This window comes from Entelurus aequoreus, linkage group LG09 (genome assembly GCF_033978785.1).
Source record: "Entelurus aequoreus isolate RoL-2023_Sb linkage group LG09, RoL_Eaeq_v1.1, whole genome shotgun sequence".
NCBI classification, from domain to species: domain Eukaryota; kingdom Metazoa; phylum Chordata; class Actinopteri; order Syngnathiformes; family Syngnathidae; genus Entelurus; species Entelurus aequoreus.
In genome coordinates, this window is record NC_084739.1 from 4,630,873 (window position 1) to 4,647,146 (window position 16,274).

Sequence of the window (16,274 nt, forward strand, 5' to 3'; positions counted from 1 at the left end):
TCCACTTGCTAGATCACACTTTAGATCACATTTAGACAATGTCCACTTGCTAGATCACACTTTAGATCACATTTAGACAATGTCCACTTGCTAGATCACACTTTAGATCACATTTAGACAATGTCCACTTGCTAGATCACACTTTAGACAATGTCCACTTGCTAGATCACACTTTAGATCACACTTTAGACAATGTCCACTTGCTAGATCACACTTTAGATCACACTTTAGACAATGTCCACTTGCTAGATCACACTTTAGACAATGTCCACTTGCTAGATCACACTTTAGATCACACTTTAGACAATGTCCACTTGCTAGATCACACTTTAGATCACATTTAGACAATGTCCACTTGCTAAATCACACTTTAGATCACATTTAGACAATGTCCACTTGCTAGATCACACTTTAGACAATGTCCACTTGCTAGATCACACTTTAGATCACACTTTAGACAATGTCCACTTGCTAGATCACACTTTAGATCACACTTTAGACAATGTCCACTTGCTAGATCACACTTTAGATCACACTTTAGACAATGTCCACTTGCTAGATCACACTTTAGATCACACTTTAGACAATGTCCACTTGCTAGATCACACTTTAGATCACATTTAGACAATGTCCACTTGCTAGATCACACTTTAGATCACATTTAAACAATGTCCACTTGCTAGATCACACTTTAGACAATGTCCACTTGCTAGATCACACTTTAGATCACATTTAGACAATGTCCACTTGCTAGATCACACTTTAGATCACATTTAAACAATGTCCACTTGCTAGATCACACTTTAGACAATGTCCACTTGCTAGATCACACTTTAGATCACACTTTAGACAATGTCCACTTGCTAGATCACACTTTAGATCACACTTTAGACAATGTCCACTTGCTAGATCACACTTTAGATCACATTTAGACAATGTCCACTTGCTAGATCACACTTTAGATCACATTTAGACAATGTCCACTTGCTAGATCACACTTTAGACAATGTCCACTTGCTAGATCACACTTTAGATCACATTTAGACAATGTCCACTTGCTAGATCACACTTTAGATCACATTTAGACAATGTCCACTTGCTAGATCACACTTTAGACAATGTCCACTTGCTAGATCACACTTTAGACAATGTCCACTTGCTAGATCACACTTTAGATCACATTTAGACAATGTCCACTTGCTAGATCACACTTTAGATCACATTTAAACAATGTCCACTTGCTAGATCACACTTTAGATCACATTTAGACAATGTCCACTTGCTAGATCACACTTTAGACAATGTCCACTTGCTAGATCACACTTTAGACAATGTCCACTTGCTAGATCACACTTTAGACAATGTCCACTTGCTAGATCACACTTTAGATCACATTTAGACAATGTCCACTTGCTAGATCACACTTTAGATCACATTTAGACAATGTCCACTTGCTAGATCACACTTTAGATCACATTTAAACAATGTCCACTTGCTAGATCACACTTTAGACAATGTCCACTTGCTAGATCACACTTTAGATCACACTTTAGACAATGTCCACTTGCTAGATCACACTTTAGATCACACTTTAGACAATGTCCACTTGCTAGATCACACTTTAGATCACATTTAGACAATGTCCACTTGCTAGATCACACTTTAGATCACATTTAGACAATGTCCACTTGCTAGATCACACTTTAGACAATGTCCACTTGCTAGATCACACTTTAGATCACATTTAGACAATGTCCACTTGCTAGATCACACTTTAGATCACATTTAGACAATGTCCACTTGCTAGATCACACTTTAGATCACATTTAAACAATGTCCACTTGCTAGATCACACTTTAGACAATGTCCACTTGCTAGATCACACTTTAGATCACACTTTAGACAATGTCCACTTGCTAGATCACACTTTAGATCACACTTTAGACAATGTCCACTTGCTAGATCACACTTTAGATCACATTTAGACAATGTCCACTTGCTAGATCACACTTTAGATCACATTTAGACAATGTCCACTTGCTAGATCACACTTTAGACAATGTCCACTTGCTAGATCACACTTTAGATCACATTTAGACAATGTCCACTTGCTAGATCACACTTTAGACAATGTCCACTTGCTAGATCACACTTTAGACAATGTCCACTTGCTAGATCACACTTTAGATCACATTTAGACAATGTCCACTTGCTAGATCACACTTTAGATCACATTTAAACAATGTCCACTTGCTAGATCACACTTTAGACAATGTCCACTTGCTAGATCACACTTTAGATCACATTTAGACAATGTCCACTTGCTAGATCACACTTTAGATCACATTTAGACAATGTCCACTTGCTAGATCACACTTTAGATCACATTTAGACAATGTCCACTTGCTAGATCACATTTAGCTCGCACAAGAGGTCGAGCGAGAAGTTCCCCGCTTGGCGCTAAATGGAATCCCCCAAACAAAGACGGCATGTTGTCGTCATGTTGAGCCCTCAGTGATGTTTAGCGACACAACAAGACGCCATTGTGATATAGACTTGACGTAGTAGCGCCACACGTGCATCTTGTCATTCATTTGGCCGGCTATCCTGGGAGTCAAACGGAGACTTTTTCCCGCAAAGGAGAACACGTTCCGGGTCGATCTATCTCGTGTAATATATCTAGGGTGAAATGTTGGTGGAATATGAAGATATAGAAGGAGCCTTACCTTCTCATTGGAGCGCGTGGTCTGCTGTGTTCTGTCACACTTGTAGTAATGCTGCTGCGTTCAGGCTCCCCTCGGTGTGTTCTGTGTTGTCTGTCACACTTGTAGTAATGCTGCTGCGTTCAGGCTCCCCTCGGTGTGTTCTGTGTTGTCTGTCACACTTGTAGTAATGCTGCTGCGTTCAGGATCCCCTCGGTGTGTTCTGTGTTGTCTGTCACACTAGTAGTAATGCTGCTGCGTTCAGGCTCCCCTCGGTGTGTTCTTTGTTGTCTGTCACACTCGTAGTAATGCTGCTGCGTTCAGGTTCCCCTCGGTGTGTTCTGTGTTGTCTGTCACACTTGTAGTAATGCTGCTGCGTTCAGGCTCCCCTCGGTGTGTTCTGTGTTGTCTGTCACACTTGTAGTAATGCTGCTGCGTTCAGGATCCCCTCGGTGTGTTCTGTGTTGTCTGTCACACTTGTAGTAATGCTGCTGCGTTCAGGCTCCCCTCGGTGTGTTCTGTGTTGTCTGTCACACTTGTAGTAATGCTGCTGCGTTCAGGCTCCCCTCGGTGTGTTCTGTGTTGTCTGTCACACTTGTAGTAATGCTGCTGCGTTCAGGTTCCCCTCGGTGTGTTCTGTGTTGTCTGTCACACTTGTAGTAATGCTGCTGCGTTCAGGTTCCCCTCGGTGTGTTTTGTGTTGTCTGTCACACTTGTAGTAATGCTGCTGCGTTCAGGCTCCCCTCGGTGTGTTCTGTGTTGTCTGTCACACTTGTAGTAATGCTGCTGCGTTCAGGATCCCCTCGGTGTGTTCTTTGTTGTCTGTCACACTTGTAGTAATGCTGCTGCGTTCAGGCTCCCCTCGGTGTGTTCTGTGTTGTCTGGCACACTTGTTGTAATACTGCTGCGTTCAGGATCCCCTCGGTGTGTTCTGTGTTGTCTGTCACACTCCACGCTCACATTCGGTGCTGCGTTCAGGCTCCCCTCGGGAAAACTACTTCCCTCTCCCGAGACAAACGCTGTGCGCCAAATGGGAGAAAGAACACAGTATATATTTCAGTAACAGTTAATGAACACAAAGTAATGCATCAAGTCCAAAAAAGCGCTTCACTTTGCCACATTTTCTTATGTTAGAGCAAGGGTCCCCAAACTAAAATCCGGCCCGCGGGAAGTCCCAAGTAAAAAAATAAATAAATAAAAATATTTTTTTTATTTTATTTTTTTATTATTATTTTTTTTTTAATTTGTCCTTACTTTCTATTGTCTCCTAGTCACTCAGGCAAATCATATTGTCTAAAAATGCATTTTACCATCGATAACGTGACATGCAGCAAGTGCGCTCTTCAAGTCAATTAGTGCGCGAGGAATATATATGTATGAATACATATATATATATATATATATATATATATATATATATATATATATATATATATATATATATATATATATATATATATATACACACACACACATATAGACACATATACATATATACACATTTATACACATACATATATATATATACATATATACACATATACATATATATATATATATATATATATATATATATATATACATGGACATATACATATACATATATACACACACATATATACACATTTACATATACATATAAATATATACACGCACACACACACACATATTTACATATAATATATATATATATATATACAGTGGGGCAAAAAAGTATTTAGTCAGCCACCCATTGATTGTCAATGGGTGGCTGACTAAATACTTTTTTGCCCCACTGTATATATATATATATATATATATATATATATATATATATATATATATATATATATATATATATATATATATATATATACAGTCAAGAAAATAAGTATTTGAACACCCTGCTATTTTGCAAGTTCTCCTACTTAGAAATCATGGAGGGGTCTGAAATTTTCACGGTAGGTGCATGTCCACTGTATGAAAGATAACCTAAAAAAAAAATCCAAAAATCACAATATATGATTTTTTAACAATTTATTCGTGTGATACAGCTGAAAATAAGTATTTGAACACCTGTCTATCAGCTAGAATTCTGACCCTCAAAGACCTGATAGTCCGCCTTTAAAAGTCCTCCTCCACTCCACTGTATTATCCTGAATCAGATGCACTCGTGTGAGGTCGTTAGCTGCATAAAGACACCTGTCCACCCCATACAATCAGTAAGAGCCAAACATTCAGCATGGCTAAGAGCAAAGAGCTGTCCAAAGACACCAGAGACAAAATTGTACAACTCCACAAGGATGGAAAGGGCTACGGAGAAATTGCCAAGCAGCTTGGTGAAAAAAGGTCCACTGTTGGAGCAATCATTAGAAAATGGAAGAAGCTAAACATGACGGTCAATCTCAATCGGAGTGGAGCCCCATGCAAAATATCACCTGGTGGGGTCTAAATGATGCTAAGAAAGGTGAGGAATCAGCCCAGGACTACACGGCAAGACTTGGTCAATGACCTGAAAAGAGCTGGGACCACTGTTTCCATGGTCACTGTGGGTAATACACTAAGACGTCATGGTTTGAAATCATGCATGGCACGGAAGGTTCCCCTGCTTAAACCAGCACATGTTAAGGCCCATCTTAAGTTTGCCAATGGCCATTTGGATGATCCAGAGGAGTCATGGGAGAAAGTTTTGTGGACAGATGAGACCAAAATTGACCTTTTTGGTCATAATTCCACTATGCGTGTTTGGAGGAAGAAGAATGATGCGTACCATCCCAAGAACACCATCCCTACTGTGAAGCATGGGGGTGGTAGCATCATGCTTTGGGGGTGTTTATCTGCTCATGGGACAGGACGACTGTACTGTATTAAGGAGAGGATGACTGCAGCCATGTATTGTGAGATTTTGGCCAAACACCTCCTTCCCTCAGTCAGATCATTGAAGATGAGTTGTGGCTGGATCTTCCAACATGACAATGACACAAAGCACACAGCCAGGAAAACCAAGAAGTGGCTTCGTAAGAACCATATCAAGGTTCTTGAGTGGCCTAACCAGTCTCCAGACCTAAATCCAATTGGAAATCTTTGGAGGGAGCTGATAGTCTGTGTTACGCAGCGACAGCCCAGAAACCTGACTGATCTACAGAAGATCTGTGTGGAGGAGTGGGCCAAAATCCCTCCTGCAGTCTGTGCAAACCTGGTGAAGAACTACAGGAAACGTTTGACCTCTGTTATTGCAAACAAAGGCTACTCTACCAAATATTAATGTTGGTGTTCAAATACTTATTTTCAGCTTTATCACACAAATAAATTGTTAAAAAATCATAGATTGTGATTTCTGGATTTTTCTTTTTAGGTTATCTCTCATACAGTGGACATGCACCTACCATGAACATTTCAGACCCTTCCATGATTTTTAAGTGGGAGAACTTGCAAAATAGCAGGGTGTTCAAATACTTATTTTCTTGACTGTATATATATATATATATATATATATGTATATATATATATATATATATATGTATATATATATATATGTATATATGTATATATATATATATATATATATATATGTATATATGTATATATATATATATATATATATATATATATATATATATATATATATATATATATATATATATATATATATATATATATATATATATATATGTATAGCGCGGCCCCCAGCCAAATTGTTTTACCCCAATGCGGCCCCGGAGTCAAAAAGTTTGGGGACCCCTGTGTTAGAGCCTTATTCCAAAATGAAATACATTAATTTTTGTCCTCAAAATTCTACATCCAATACCCCATAATGACAATGTGATTTTTTTTAATTTTGCAAATTTGTTAATAATAAAAAAATCACATGTACATAAGTATTGACAGCCTTTGCTCGACACTTTGTGGATGCACCTTTGGCAGCAATTACAGCCTCAATTGCATCAGCAATTACATCCTGGATGAAAAACAACGTTTCCCATCCAACCTGATGGAGCTTGAGAGGTGCTGCAAAGAGGAATGGTTGAAAGTGTCCAAAGATAGGTGTGCCAAGCTTGTGGTATGGTGTTCAAAAAGACTTGAGGCTGGAATTGCTGCCAAAGGTGCATCAACTACGTTTGTAAGTATTGAATAAAAGCTGTCAATAATTATGTACATGTGATTCTTTACTTTCTTATTTTTGATTATATTAACTAAAACAACTTTTTACATTGTCATTATGGGATATTGTGTATAGAATTTTGAGGACAATGTTTTTTATTTTTATTTTTTTAATTATTTTTTATAACAACATGTGGGACAGGTGTCAGTGGATAGAACCAGGACAGCAGAGGTAGCACACACCGGTCAGGGAGATGAAGTCACACTTTTGTTTGTGATGCAGCTCATTAGATGAAATATTTACAAATGACATTGCTTGTTGCAGCTAAATCCAGAGTGCAATTTTTTCCCAATGTTTTTGTGCAGCCCTCTTGTAAATACCCTTTCCTTGACAACAAGTAGAACTGAGAGGAACCTGGTGAGTCACAGAGCATCGTCATGTTTTGGAAAAGTAGAGACACCACAAGCATCCAGACTGTTGACATTTAAGAGAGTGGGCGTGTCCTTCTTCTCTCCTCTTTTTGGACTTTTCAAGAAGAAAAAGTGACAGATGACAAATCTCCTAGTGTGTTTTCCTGAGCGTCTGAGAGAAGTGACACCAGCGTACGACGGCATCATTGCACATGCAAACGTTTACAGTGGCACTCCCAAGTCTGCCTCCCCTCAGTGAGTCAGACACGCCGGCCGCATGGTTAAATAAAGTCTGCCTCCCCTCAGTGGGCGCAGTCAGACACGCCGGCCGCATGGTTAAAAAAAGTCTGCCTCCCCTCAGTGGGCGCACAGTCAGACACGCCGGCCGCATGGTTAAATAAAAGTCTGCCTCCCTTCAGTGGGCGCACAGTCAGACAGCCAGCCACCTTGTTAAAAAAAAGTCTGCTGCGGTTTCTGGGCAGACTTGTGTGAGGAGTGTGGCCCAGCTGAAGGACAACAACAGGAAGGAGACTGGGACTTGATCTCCTTGGGGAAAGGCACACAACTTGACTTCCAAAGCAGAGGTGCACAACAAAAGTCTTTGGGACATGGGCCCGTAAAAGAAGTGAAGAGTGATGACAATATGGACTATAAGACCATGATGTCCACACATACTTCTGTATTTAAGTGATGACAATATGGACTATAAGACCATGATGTCCACACATACTTCTGTATTTAAGTGATGACAATATGGACTATAAGACCATGATGTCCACACATACTTCTGTATTTAAGTGATGACAATATGGACTATAAGACCATGATGTCCACACATACTTCTGTATTTAAGTGATGACAATATGGACTATAAGACCATGATGTCCACACATACTTCTGTATTTAAGTGATGACAATATGGACTATAAGACCATGATGTCCACACATACTTCTGTATTTAAGTGATGACAATATGGACTATAAGACCATGATGTCCACACATACTTCTGTATTTAAGAAGGCACACTTTTAAATCTGTCCAGGGTGAAGATTTTCACAAGTGGGTCTTCAGCTTAGACGGACTTGATGTGACGTCACAAATACTCGACTAGGATGATTTTAATCTACATTTGAAACACTTCCTTGTGGTCAGTTCTTAACCGTTTTGACCTCAGGGCCTGGGGCCCACTCAAATGTTGCCACCGAATGAGTAATTTTTCTCTTGCTTTGAATCATAATCAATAATCATATCTAACCTACTTACATGATGATTGAAACCATGTGTTAGTCACAAACATTACCTGTACATTCTTCCTAAGCTTGGAACCCTGCGGCTTATAAAACAGTGCAGCTAATTTTTGGATTTTTCTTCTCTGACAGCCATAATGCAAATAGTTTTCATTAAACACAAGCAAACACACTGAAAAGGTTCGTTACTGTTTGTGCTATAGTGCCATCTTTTGGACGGGTTCGTTCACTGCAGGTGCTGCAGGTTGAACGTCTACAGTATTTCTTTCTATTTAGTGCTTTGAACCGGAAATACACGTTCCATTCCATCTTCTAGTCGTTCATAGCGTTTCTACTCTTGTGGATTCTTCATTCATCACTCCAAGCAACGTTTGTAAGTTTAAAACTAAAACAAGTCTTACTTACTAAAGTGTAGGAGTCTTTTCATGCATATTTGTATGGGCTGTTGTAATGTAATCAAGCTGGCGTCGTTAGCATTAGCTAATTCACTTTCACAAATTCCTCGGTAAGTTCACCAAAACATCACCGTGGAGTTATTGAGTCTGTTTAGCTGATTGGAGAGCTAGCTTGCACAGCTAGTGGGTCCATGACCTTGACCTCTGTTTTGTTTGATCACCCATTTTACTGCCGTGTTACAGACACCGTTTGGAAACAAGGTATATTTACAAAATATTTCTGTGTAATTAACTAATTTCCCAACATATAAATCTGTGGCTTATAGTCCAGTGCAGCTAATGTATGGAAAATATGAATTTCTTCTAAAATTTGGTGGGTGCGGCTTATATACTGGTCCGCACTACAGTCCCAAAAATGCAGTATTATTTATTGAACACATAAACATTAGACTTTTGTCAGGCTGATAAGAAAAATAAATCCTACCCAAATATACTGCATAAGAAGTACCTCATAAGTAACTGATGTGAAATATATTTACATACAATCATGTTGTGCTAAAATAAAATGAAAATGAAATTAATAATGAATTTGTTTTTTAACCAAACAGTCAATAACATTTTAGTGCAAATCGAAATATAGCTATACCACTTTAGTCATAATTTCTGCACTCCAGAAACTTCTCCAAAGAAAGCTGAGACCAAACATGGCTTCCTGTAGTCATGTGAGGAGATTTTGACCAATCAGAGAGAGTATGGCCTGACGATCTCTTCAGTGATTGGTCAGATGACCCTCATGTGACTACAGGACGCCATGTTTGCTCCCTACTTCCAAAGCAGGTTGGCCATACTCTCTGTGTGCACTGCTCTGGTTTGAGATTGTCATGACTGCCACAAGTGGTGGGAAAGTGTATTACCGCACCTTTGTTGGTGGCCCTGCAGCACGGCCCAACAAAGGCCCTAGGGCAGTGGTTCTTAACCTGGATTCGATGGAACCCTCGGGGTTCGGTGAGTCGGGCTCAGGAGTTCGGCAGAGGTCAAGCCACACCCGACTCATCGTGTAAATACAAACTTCTCCCTATCGGCGTATTACGGATACGGCAACAGCTGACTGGTTTGCAGGTGTGTCATTTGTTGTGAGTTTATGTTGGTTTTGTTGTTTGAACAAGGTGATGTTCATGCACGCTTCATCAAGTGCACCAGTAATAAAACATGGTAACACTTTAGTATGAGGAACATATTCACCATTAATTAGTTGCTTATTAACATGCAAATTAGTAACATATTGGCCCTTAACTAGTCATTATTAAGTACTTATTAATGCCTTATTCGGCATGGCCTTATTATAACCTTAACCCTCTAACCCTGGCCCTAACCCTAACCCTAACCATAACCAAATAACTCTAAATTAAGTCTTTGTTACTTAGAATGTGTTCCCCATACTAAAGTGTTAACAAAAACATATAACATTGTCTTGAATTTGAAAAAACATTTTTTTTTTTTTTTTCACTAAAGAAGGGTTGTGTGAATGCGCATATGAAACTGGTGGGGTTCGGTACCTCCAACAAGGTTAACAACCACTGCCCTAGGGTTAAGATAATAATACTTGAATATGCTTTGCTTTAACCCTACCATATCCGTTAGTGGACGCCATTTGCAAGAGCTAAAAACTACAACATGGATGACGAGGAGAGGATGCAGTTGAAGTGGAGGCACATAAATAAGAGCGCCCACAAGATGGCACATCCTGAAGAGAAGGTCAGAAAGCGATCTGTAAAACATCATCCATGCAACATTTTGACCAAAGAACCAGCATGACATATTCTGTAGACCACAAGGAAGTCTTTAAATGTAGAAAAAAATTCAAATATGTCCAAATAAGTACGTCCGCCTCGCTGTGATGTCACAACGTAGCCAAACTGCAAACAGAAGCATCCAAACCCGCGTGCAAACTCCCACCAAAATAGAAGAACCTTATTATTTAACAGCACTATCCAACATTATAACATTTTCACCTCAGAAAAGATCATAGCCCCCTCACTCAATTGTCTCTTTAAGTGTACTTTGCTGCTTCTTTTGCTCTACTTTTACAAAAAAAAGGTGTCGATGAAGGCTAAAATGGCCTTCCAGTCATTTGTGAAGGCACTTGCATGTGGACAGAGATCATGTATGATGTGCACGTGTGGATGGAGATGTTTCATGTGGACATGGTCCAAGTTGTATGTGGACAGAGATCATGTATGATGTGCACGTGTGGATGGAGATGTTTCATGTGGACATGGTCCAAGTTGTATGTGGACAGAGATCATGTATGATGTGCACGTGTGGATGGAGATGTTTCATGTGGACATGGTCCAAGTTGTATGTGGACAGAGATCATGTATGATGTGCACGTGTGGATGGAGATGTTTCATGTGGACATGGTCCAAGTTGTATGTGGACAGAGATCATGTATGATGTGCACGTGTGGATGGAGATGTTTCATGTGGACATGGTCCAAGTTGTATGTGGTCAGAGATCATGTATGATGTGCACGTGTGGATGGAGATGTTTCATGTGGACATGGTCCAAGTTGTATGTGGACAGAGATCATGTATGATGTGCACGTGTGGATGGAGATGTTTCATGTGGACATGGTCCAAGTTGTATGTGGTCAGAGATCATGTATGATGTGCACGTGTGGATGGAGATGTTTCATGTGGACATGGTCCAAGTTGTATGTGGACAGAGATCATGTATGATGTGCACATGTGGATGGAGATGTTTCATGTGGACATGGTCCAAGTTGTATGTGGTCAGAGATCATGTATGATGTGCACGTGTGGATGGATATGTTTCATGTGGACATGGTCCAAGTTGTATGTGGTCAGAGATCATGTATGATGTGCACGTGTGGATGGAGATGTTTCATGTGGACATGGTCCAAGTTGTATGTGGACAGAGATCATGTATGATGTGCACGTGTGGATGGAGATGTTTCATGTGGACATGGTCCAAGTTGTATGTGGACAGAGATCATGTATGATGTGCACGTGTGGATGGATATGTTTCATGTGGACATGGTCCAAGTTGTATGTGGTCAGAGATCATGTATGATGTGCACGTGTGGATGGAGATGTTTCATGTGGACATGGTCCAAGTTGTATGTGGACAGAGATCATGTATGATGTGCACGTGTGGATGGAGATGTTTCATGTGGACATGGTCCAAGTTGTATGTGGACAGAGATCATGTATGATGTGCACGTGTGGATGGAGATGTTTCATGTGGACATGGTCCAAGTTGTATGTGGACAGAGATCATGTATGATGTGCACGTGTGGATGTAGATGTTTCATGTGGACATTGCCCAAGTCACCATTTCCATCCTAGATCCCCCTGAAGGTGTTTTAATGCGGCAGTAAACTGCCCAATCTTGCCTTTATGGACCTTAGTGTTGCGCTAGGAACAGAAACACAGGAACTAGGACTCAGTTCCCCAAACCGCTACCCACATACTTGGAAGGATACAATTACCGTATTTCCTTGAATTGCCGCCGGGAATATAGTATTCGCCTGCCTAGAATTACAGCCGGGTCAAACTCGTTTCGCAAAATAATTAGCGCATGCTTGGCACTTCCGCCGGGTCAAATATGAGTCATTAAATGACTCCCGCCTCCTGGTGGTAGAGGGCGCTAGTGATCCTTCTTGCGACTACCAGTACTGCAGGAGACAGGTACTGCAGAAGAAGACAACAAGCAGCAAGACGGTATAGCTCGGTTGGTAGAGCGGCCGTGCCAGTGACTAGAGGGTTGCAGGTTCGATCCCCACTTCCGCCATCCTAGTCACTGCCGTTGTGTCCTTGGGCAAGACACTTTACCCACCTGCTCCCAGTGCCACCCACACTGGTTTAAATGTAACTTAGATATTGGGTTTCACAATGTAAAGCGCTTTGAGTCACTTGAGAAAAAGCGCTATATAAATGTAATTCACTTCAAGCATGAGCAGCGATTGTTTGCTTGCACTTTTACCATGGAGGATTACATATCTAAAATAAAACAGTTTTCTAAACTGGACTTTCAATCGAAGCAGGAGGTAATAATTAAAGGAATATCTCCAGAGACTTTTAAAACTGAAGAAAGATAAGAAAGACTGCCTTTGATCAGAAGCAGCTGCACATGGACCCATCCATCCATCCATTTTCTACCGCTTGTTCCCTTTGGGGTCGCGGGGGGCGCTGGAGTCTATCTCAGCTACAATCAGGCGGAAGGAAGGGTACACCCTGGACAAGTCGCCACTTCATCGCAGGGCCAACACAGATAGACAGACAACATTCACACTCACATTCACACGCTAGGGACAATTTAGTGTTGCCAATCAACCTATCCCCAGGTGCATGTCTTTGGAGGTGGAAGGAAGCCGGAGTACCCGGAGGGAACCCACGCAGTCACGGGGAGAACATGCAAACTCCACACAGAAAGATCCCGAGCCTGGGATTGAACCCAAGACTATTCAGGACCTTCGTATTGTGAGGCAGACGCACTAACCCCTCTTCCACCGTGCTGCACATGGACCCATTTACAAGTAAAGGTAAGATCATAATAACGTTTTTTTTTTATCAGATGTGCTTTTCATGATAAGGTAAACGCCGGAGTGAGAAGAGGTTTTAAAATAATTAGCGCATGCTTGCCCATTCCGCATGGTTTTGGTAACCGCAGGATTGAGAAGAGGTTTTAAATTAATTAGCGCCCCTGCGGCTATTCAAGGAAATACGGGATCTAAGAGAGAGTTTGTTCAAGACGACATATTTTCACAAGGCTAACGACGGGTTATCATTCCTGTTCCACTGCATGTATTTATGCATGTATATATATATACATATATATATGTATATGTATGTGTTTATGTATGTATTTATGAATTATTTATGTATTATTTATGTATTTATTTATGTATGTGTTTATGTATGTATTTATGTAGGTTTGTATGTATGTATGTATGTATGTATGTATGTATGTATGTATGTAATATGTATGTGTTTATGTATGTATTTATGTATGTACTTATGTATGTATTTATGTAGGTTTGTTTGTATGTATGTATGTATGCATGTATGTATGTATGTATGTAATATGTATGTGTTTATGTATGTACTTATGTATGTATTTATGTATGTATTTAGGTATGTATTTATGTACTATATGTATTTATATACTGTATATATTTAGGTATGTATTCAGGTATGTATTTATGTATGTATTTATGTATGTATTTAGGTATATATTTATGTACTGTATGTATTTATATACTGTATGTATTTATGTATTATTTATGTATGTTTTTATGTATTATTTATGTAAGTATTTTTTTATTTAAGTATGTATTTATGTATGTATTAATGTATGTATTTATGTATGTTGTTTATGTATTAATTATGTATTATTTATGTATTCTTTATGCATGTATTTATGTATGTATTTATATATGTGTTTATGTATGTATTTATGTATATATTTATGTACAGTTGTGCTCATAAGTTGACATACCCTGGGAGAATTTATGATTTCTTGGCCATTCTTCAGAGAATATGAATGATAACACAAAAACCTTTCTTCCACTCATGCTTAATGTTTGTGTGAAGCTATTTATTGGCAAACAACTGTGTTTACTCTTTTTAAATCAAAATGACAAAAGAAAGTACCCACATGACCCTGATCAAAAGTTGACATACCCCAAAGACTTTGATGTGATAACATGCACAAAAGTTGACACAAACAGGTTTGAATGGCTAATTAAGGTTCCAATCCTCACCTGTGACATGTTTGTTTGTAATGAATGTGTGTGTATAAAATCTCATTGAGTTTCTGGGCTTTTGACACACCATTGCATCTTTCATCCAGTACTGCACACATGTTTCTGGATTCTGAGTCATGGGGAAGGCAAAATAATTGTCAAAGAATCTGCAAGAAAAGGTAATTGAACCGCATAAAACAGGAAATGGGTCTAAAAAGGTATCCAAGGAATTGAGAATGCCAATCAGCAGTGTTCAAACGCTGATTAAAAAGTGGAAAATGAGGGATTCAGGTAGACCAGCAAAGATTTCAGCCACAACTGCCCGGAAAATTGTTTGAGATGCAAAGAAAAATCCACAAATAACTTCAGCTGAAATACAGGACTCTCTGAAAAATTGTGGTGTGGCTGTTTCAAGATGCACAATAAGGAGGCACTTGAAGAAAAATGGGCTGCATTGTTGAGTGGCCAAAAAGTTAAATTTTGGTCTCATCACTCCAAATTACTTTGTTCCAGAAGTTTTCAGGCTTGTCTCTGTGCTGTTTGGCGTAATGTAAGCGGGATACTTTGTGACATTTGCGCAGAAATGGCTTTCTTCTGGTGACTCGACCATGCAGCCCATTTTTCTTCAAGTGCCTCCTTTTTGTGCATCTTGAAACAGCTACACCACCATTTTTCAGAGAGTCCTGTATTTCAGCTTAAGTTATTTGTGGATTTGTCTTTGCATCTCTAACACACCCATTCATTACAAACAAACATGTCACAGGTGAGGATTGGAACCTTGATTAGCCATTCAAACCTGTTTGTGTCAACTTTTATGCATGTTATCACATCAAAGTCACTGGGGTATGTCAACTTTTGATCAGGGTCATTTGGGTACTTTCTTTTGTCATTTTGATTTAAAAAGAGTAAACACAGTTGTTTGCCAATACATAGCTTCACACAACCATTAAGCATGAGTGGAAGAAAGGTTTTTGTGTTATCATTCATATTCTCTGAAGAATGGCCAAGAAATCATAAATTCTCCCAGGGTATGTCAACTTATGAACACGGCTGTATGTGTTCATGTTTGTATTTAGGTATGTATTCATATATTATTTATGTATGTATTTATATATGTGTTTATGTATGTATTGTACCAATATGTATATTGGTATGTATTCATGTATCAATCAATCAATCAATCAATGTTTATTTATATAGCCCCAAATCACAAGTGTCTCAAAGGGTTGTACAAGCCACAACGACATCCTCGGTACAGAGCCCACATACGGGCAAGGAAAAACTCACCCCAGTGGGACGTCGGTGAATGACTATGAGAAACCTTGGAGAGGACCGCATATGTGGGTAACCCCCCCCCCCCTCTAGGGGAGACCGAAAGCAACGGATGTGGAGTGGGTCTGACATAACATTGTGAAAGTCCAGTCCACAGTGGATCCAACACATCAGCGGGAGTCCAGTCCACAGCGGGGCCAACAGGAAACCATCCCGAGCGGAGACGGGTCAGCAGCGCAGAGATGTCCCCAACCGATGCACAGGCTAGTGGTCCACCCGGGGTCCCGGCTCTGGACAGCCAGCACTTCATCCATGGCCACCGGACCTATGCAACTCCCCCTCGCAAGGGACAGGGGAGAAGAGGAGAGAAGAAAAGAAACGGCAGATCAACTGGTCTAA

At 39.9% G+C, this 16,274-nt stretch overlaps 2 protein-coding genes across 3 annotated transcripts in view; both read right to left on the minus strand.

Annotated features, from left to right (window-relative positions):
* Window positions 1-2,885, minus strand: part of LOC133657075 (equilibrative nucleoside transporter 1-like) — a 110,526-nt gene extending 107,641 nt beyond the window's left edge. The window contains exon 1 of one of the 2 annotated variants that reach the window (XM_062057990.1): window positions 2,727-2,885. The gene's annotated coding sequence lies outside the window, so the exon portion shown is untranslated. The remainder of the gene's footprint in view (window positions 1-2,726) is intronic. The other variant, XM_062057993.1, reaches the window with a different exon arrangement.
* A 642-nt stretch (window positions 2,886-3,527) lies between these two features.
* The window catches only part of LOC133657831 (equilibrative nucleoside transporter 1-like), a 114,062-nt gene continuing 101,315 nt past the window's right edge, over window positions 3,528-16,274 (minus strand). The window contains exon 7 of the mRNA XM_062059613.1: window positions 3,528-3,721. Coding sequence (XP_061915597.1) covers window positions 3,528-3,721 — 194 coding nt within the window. The remainder of the gene's footprint in view (window positions 3,722-16,274) is intronic.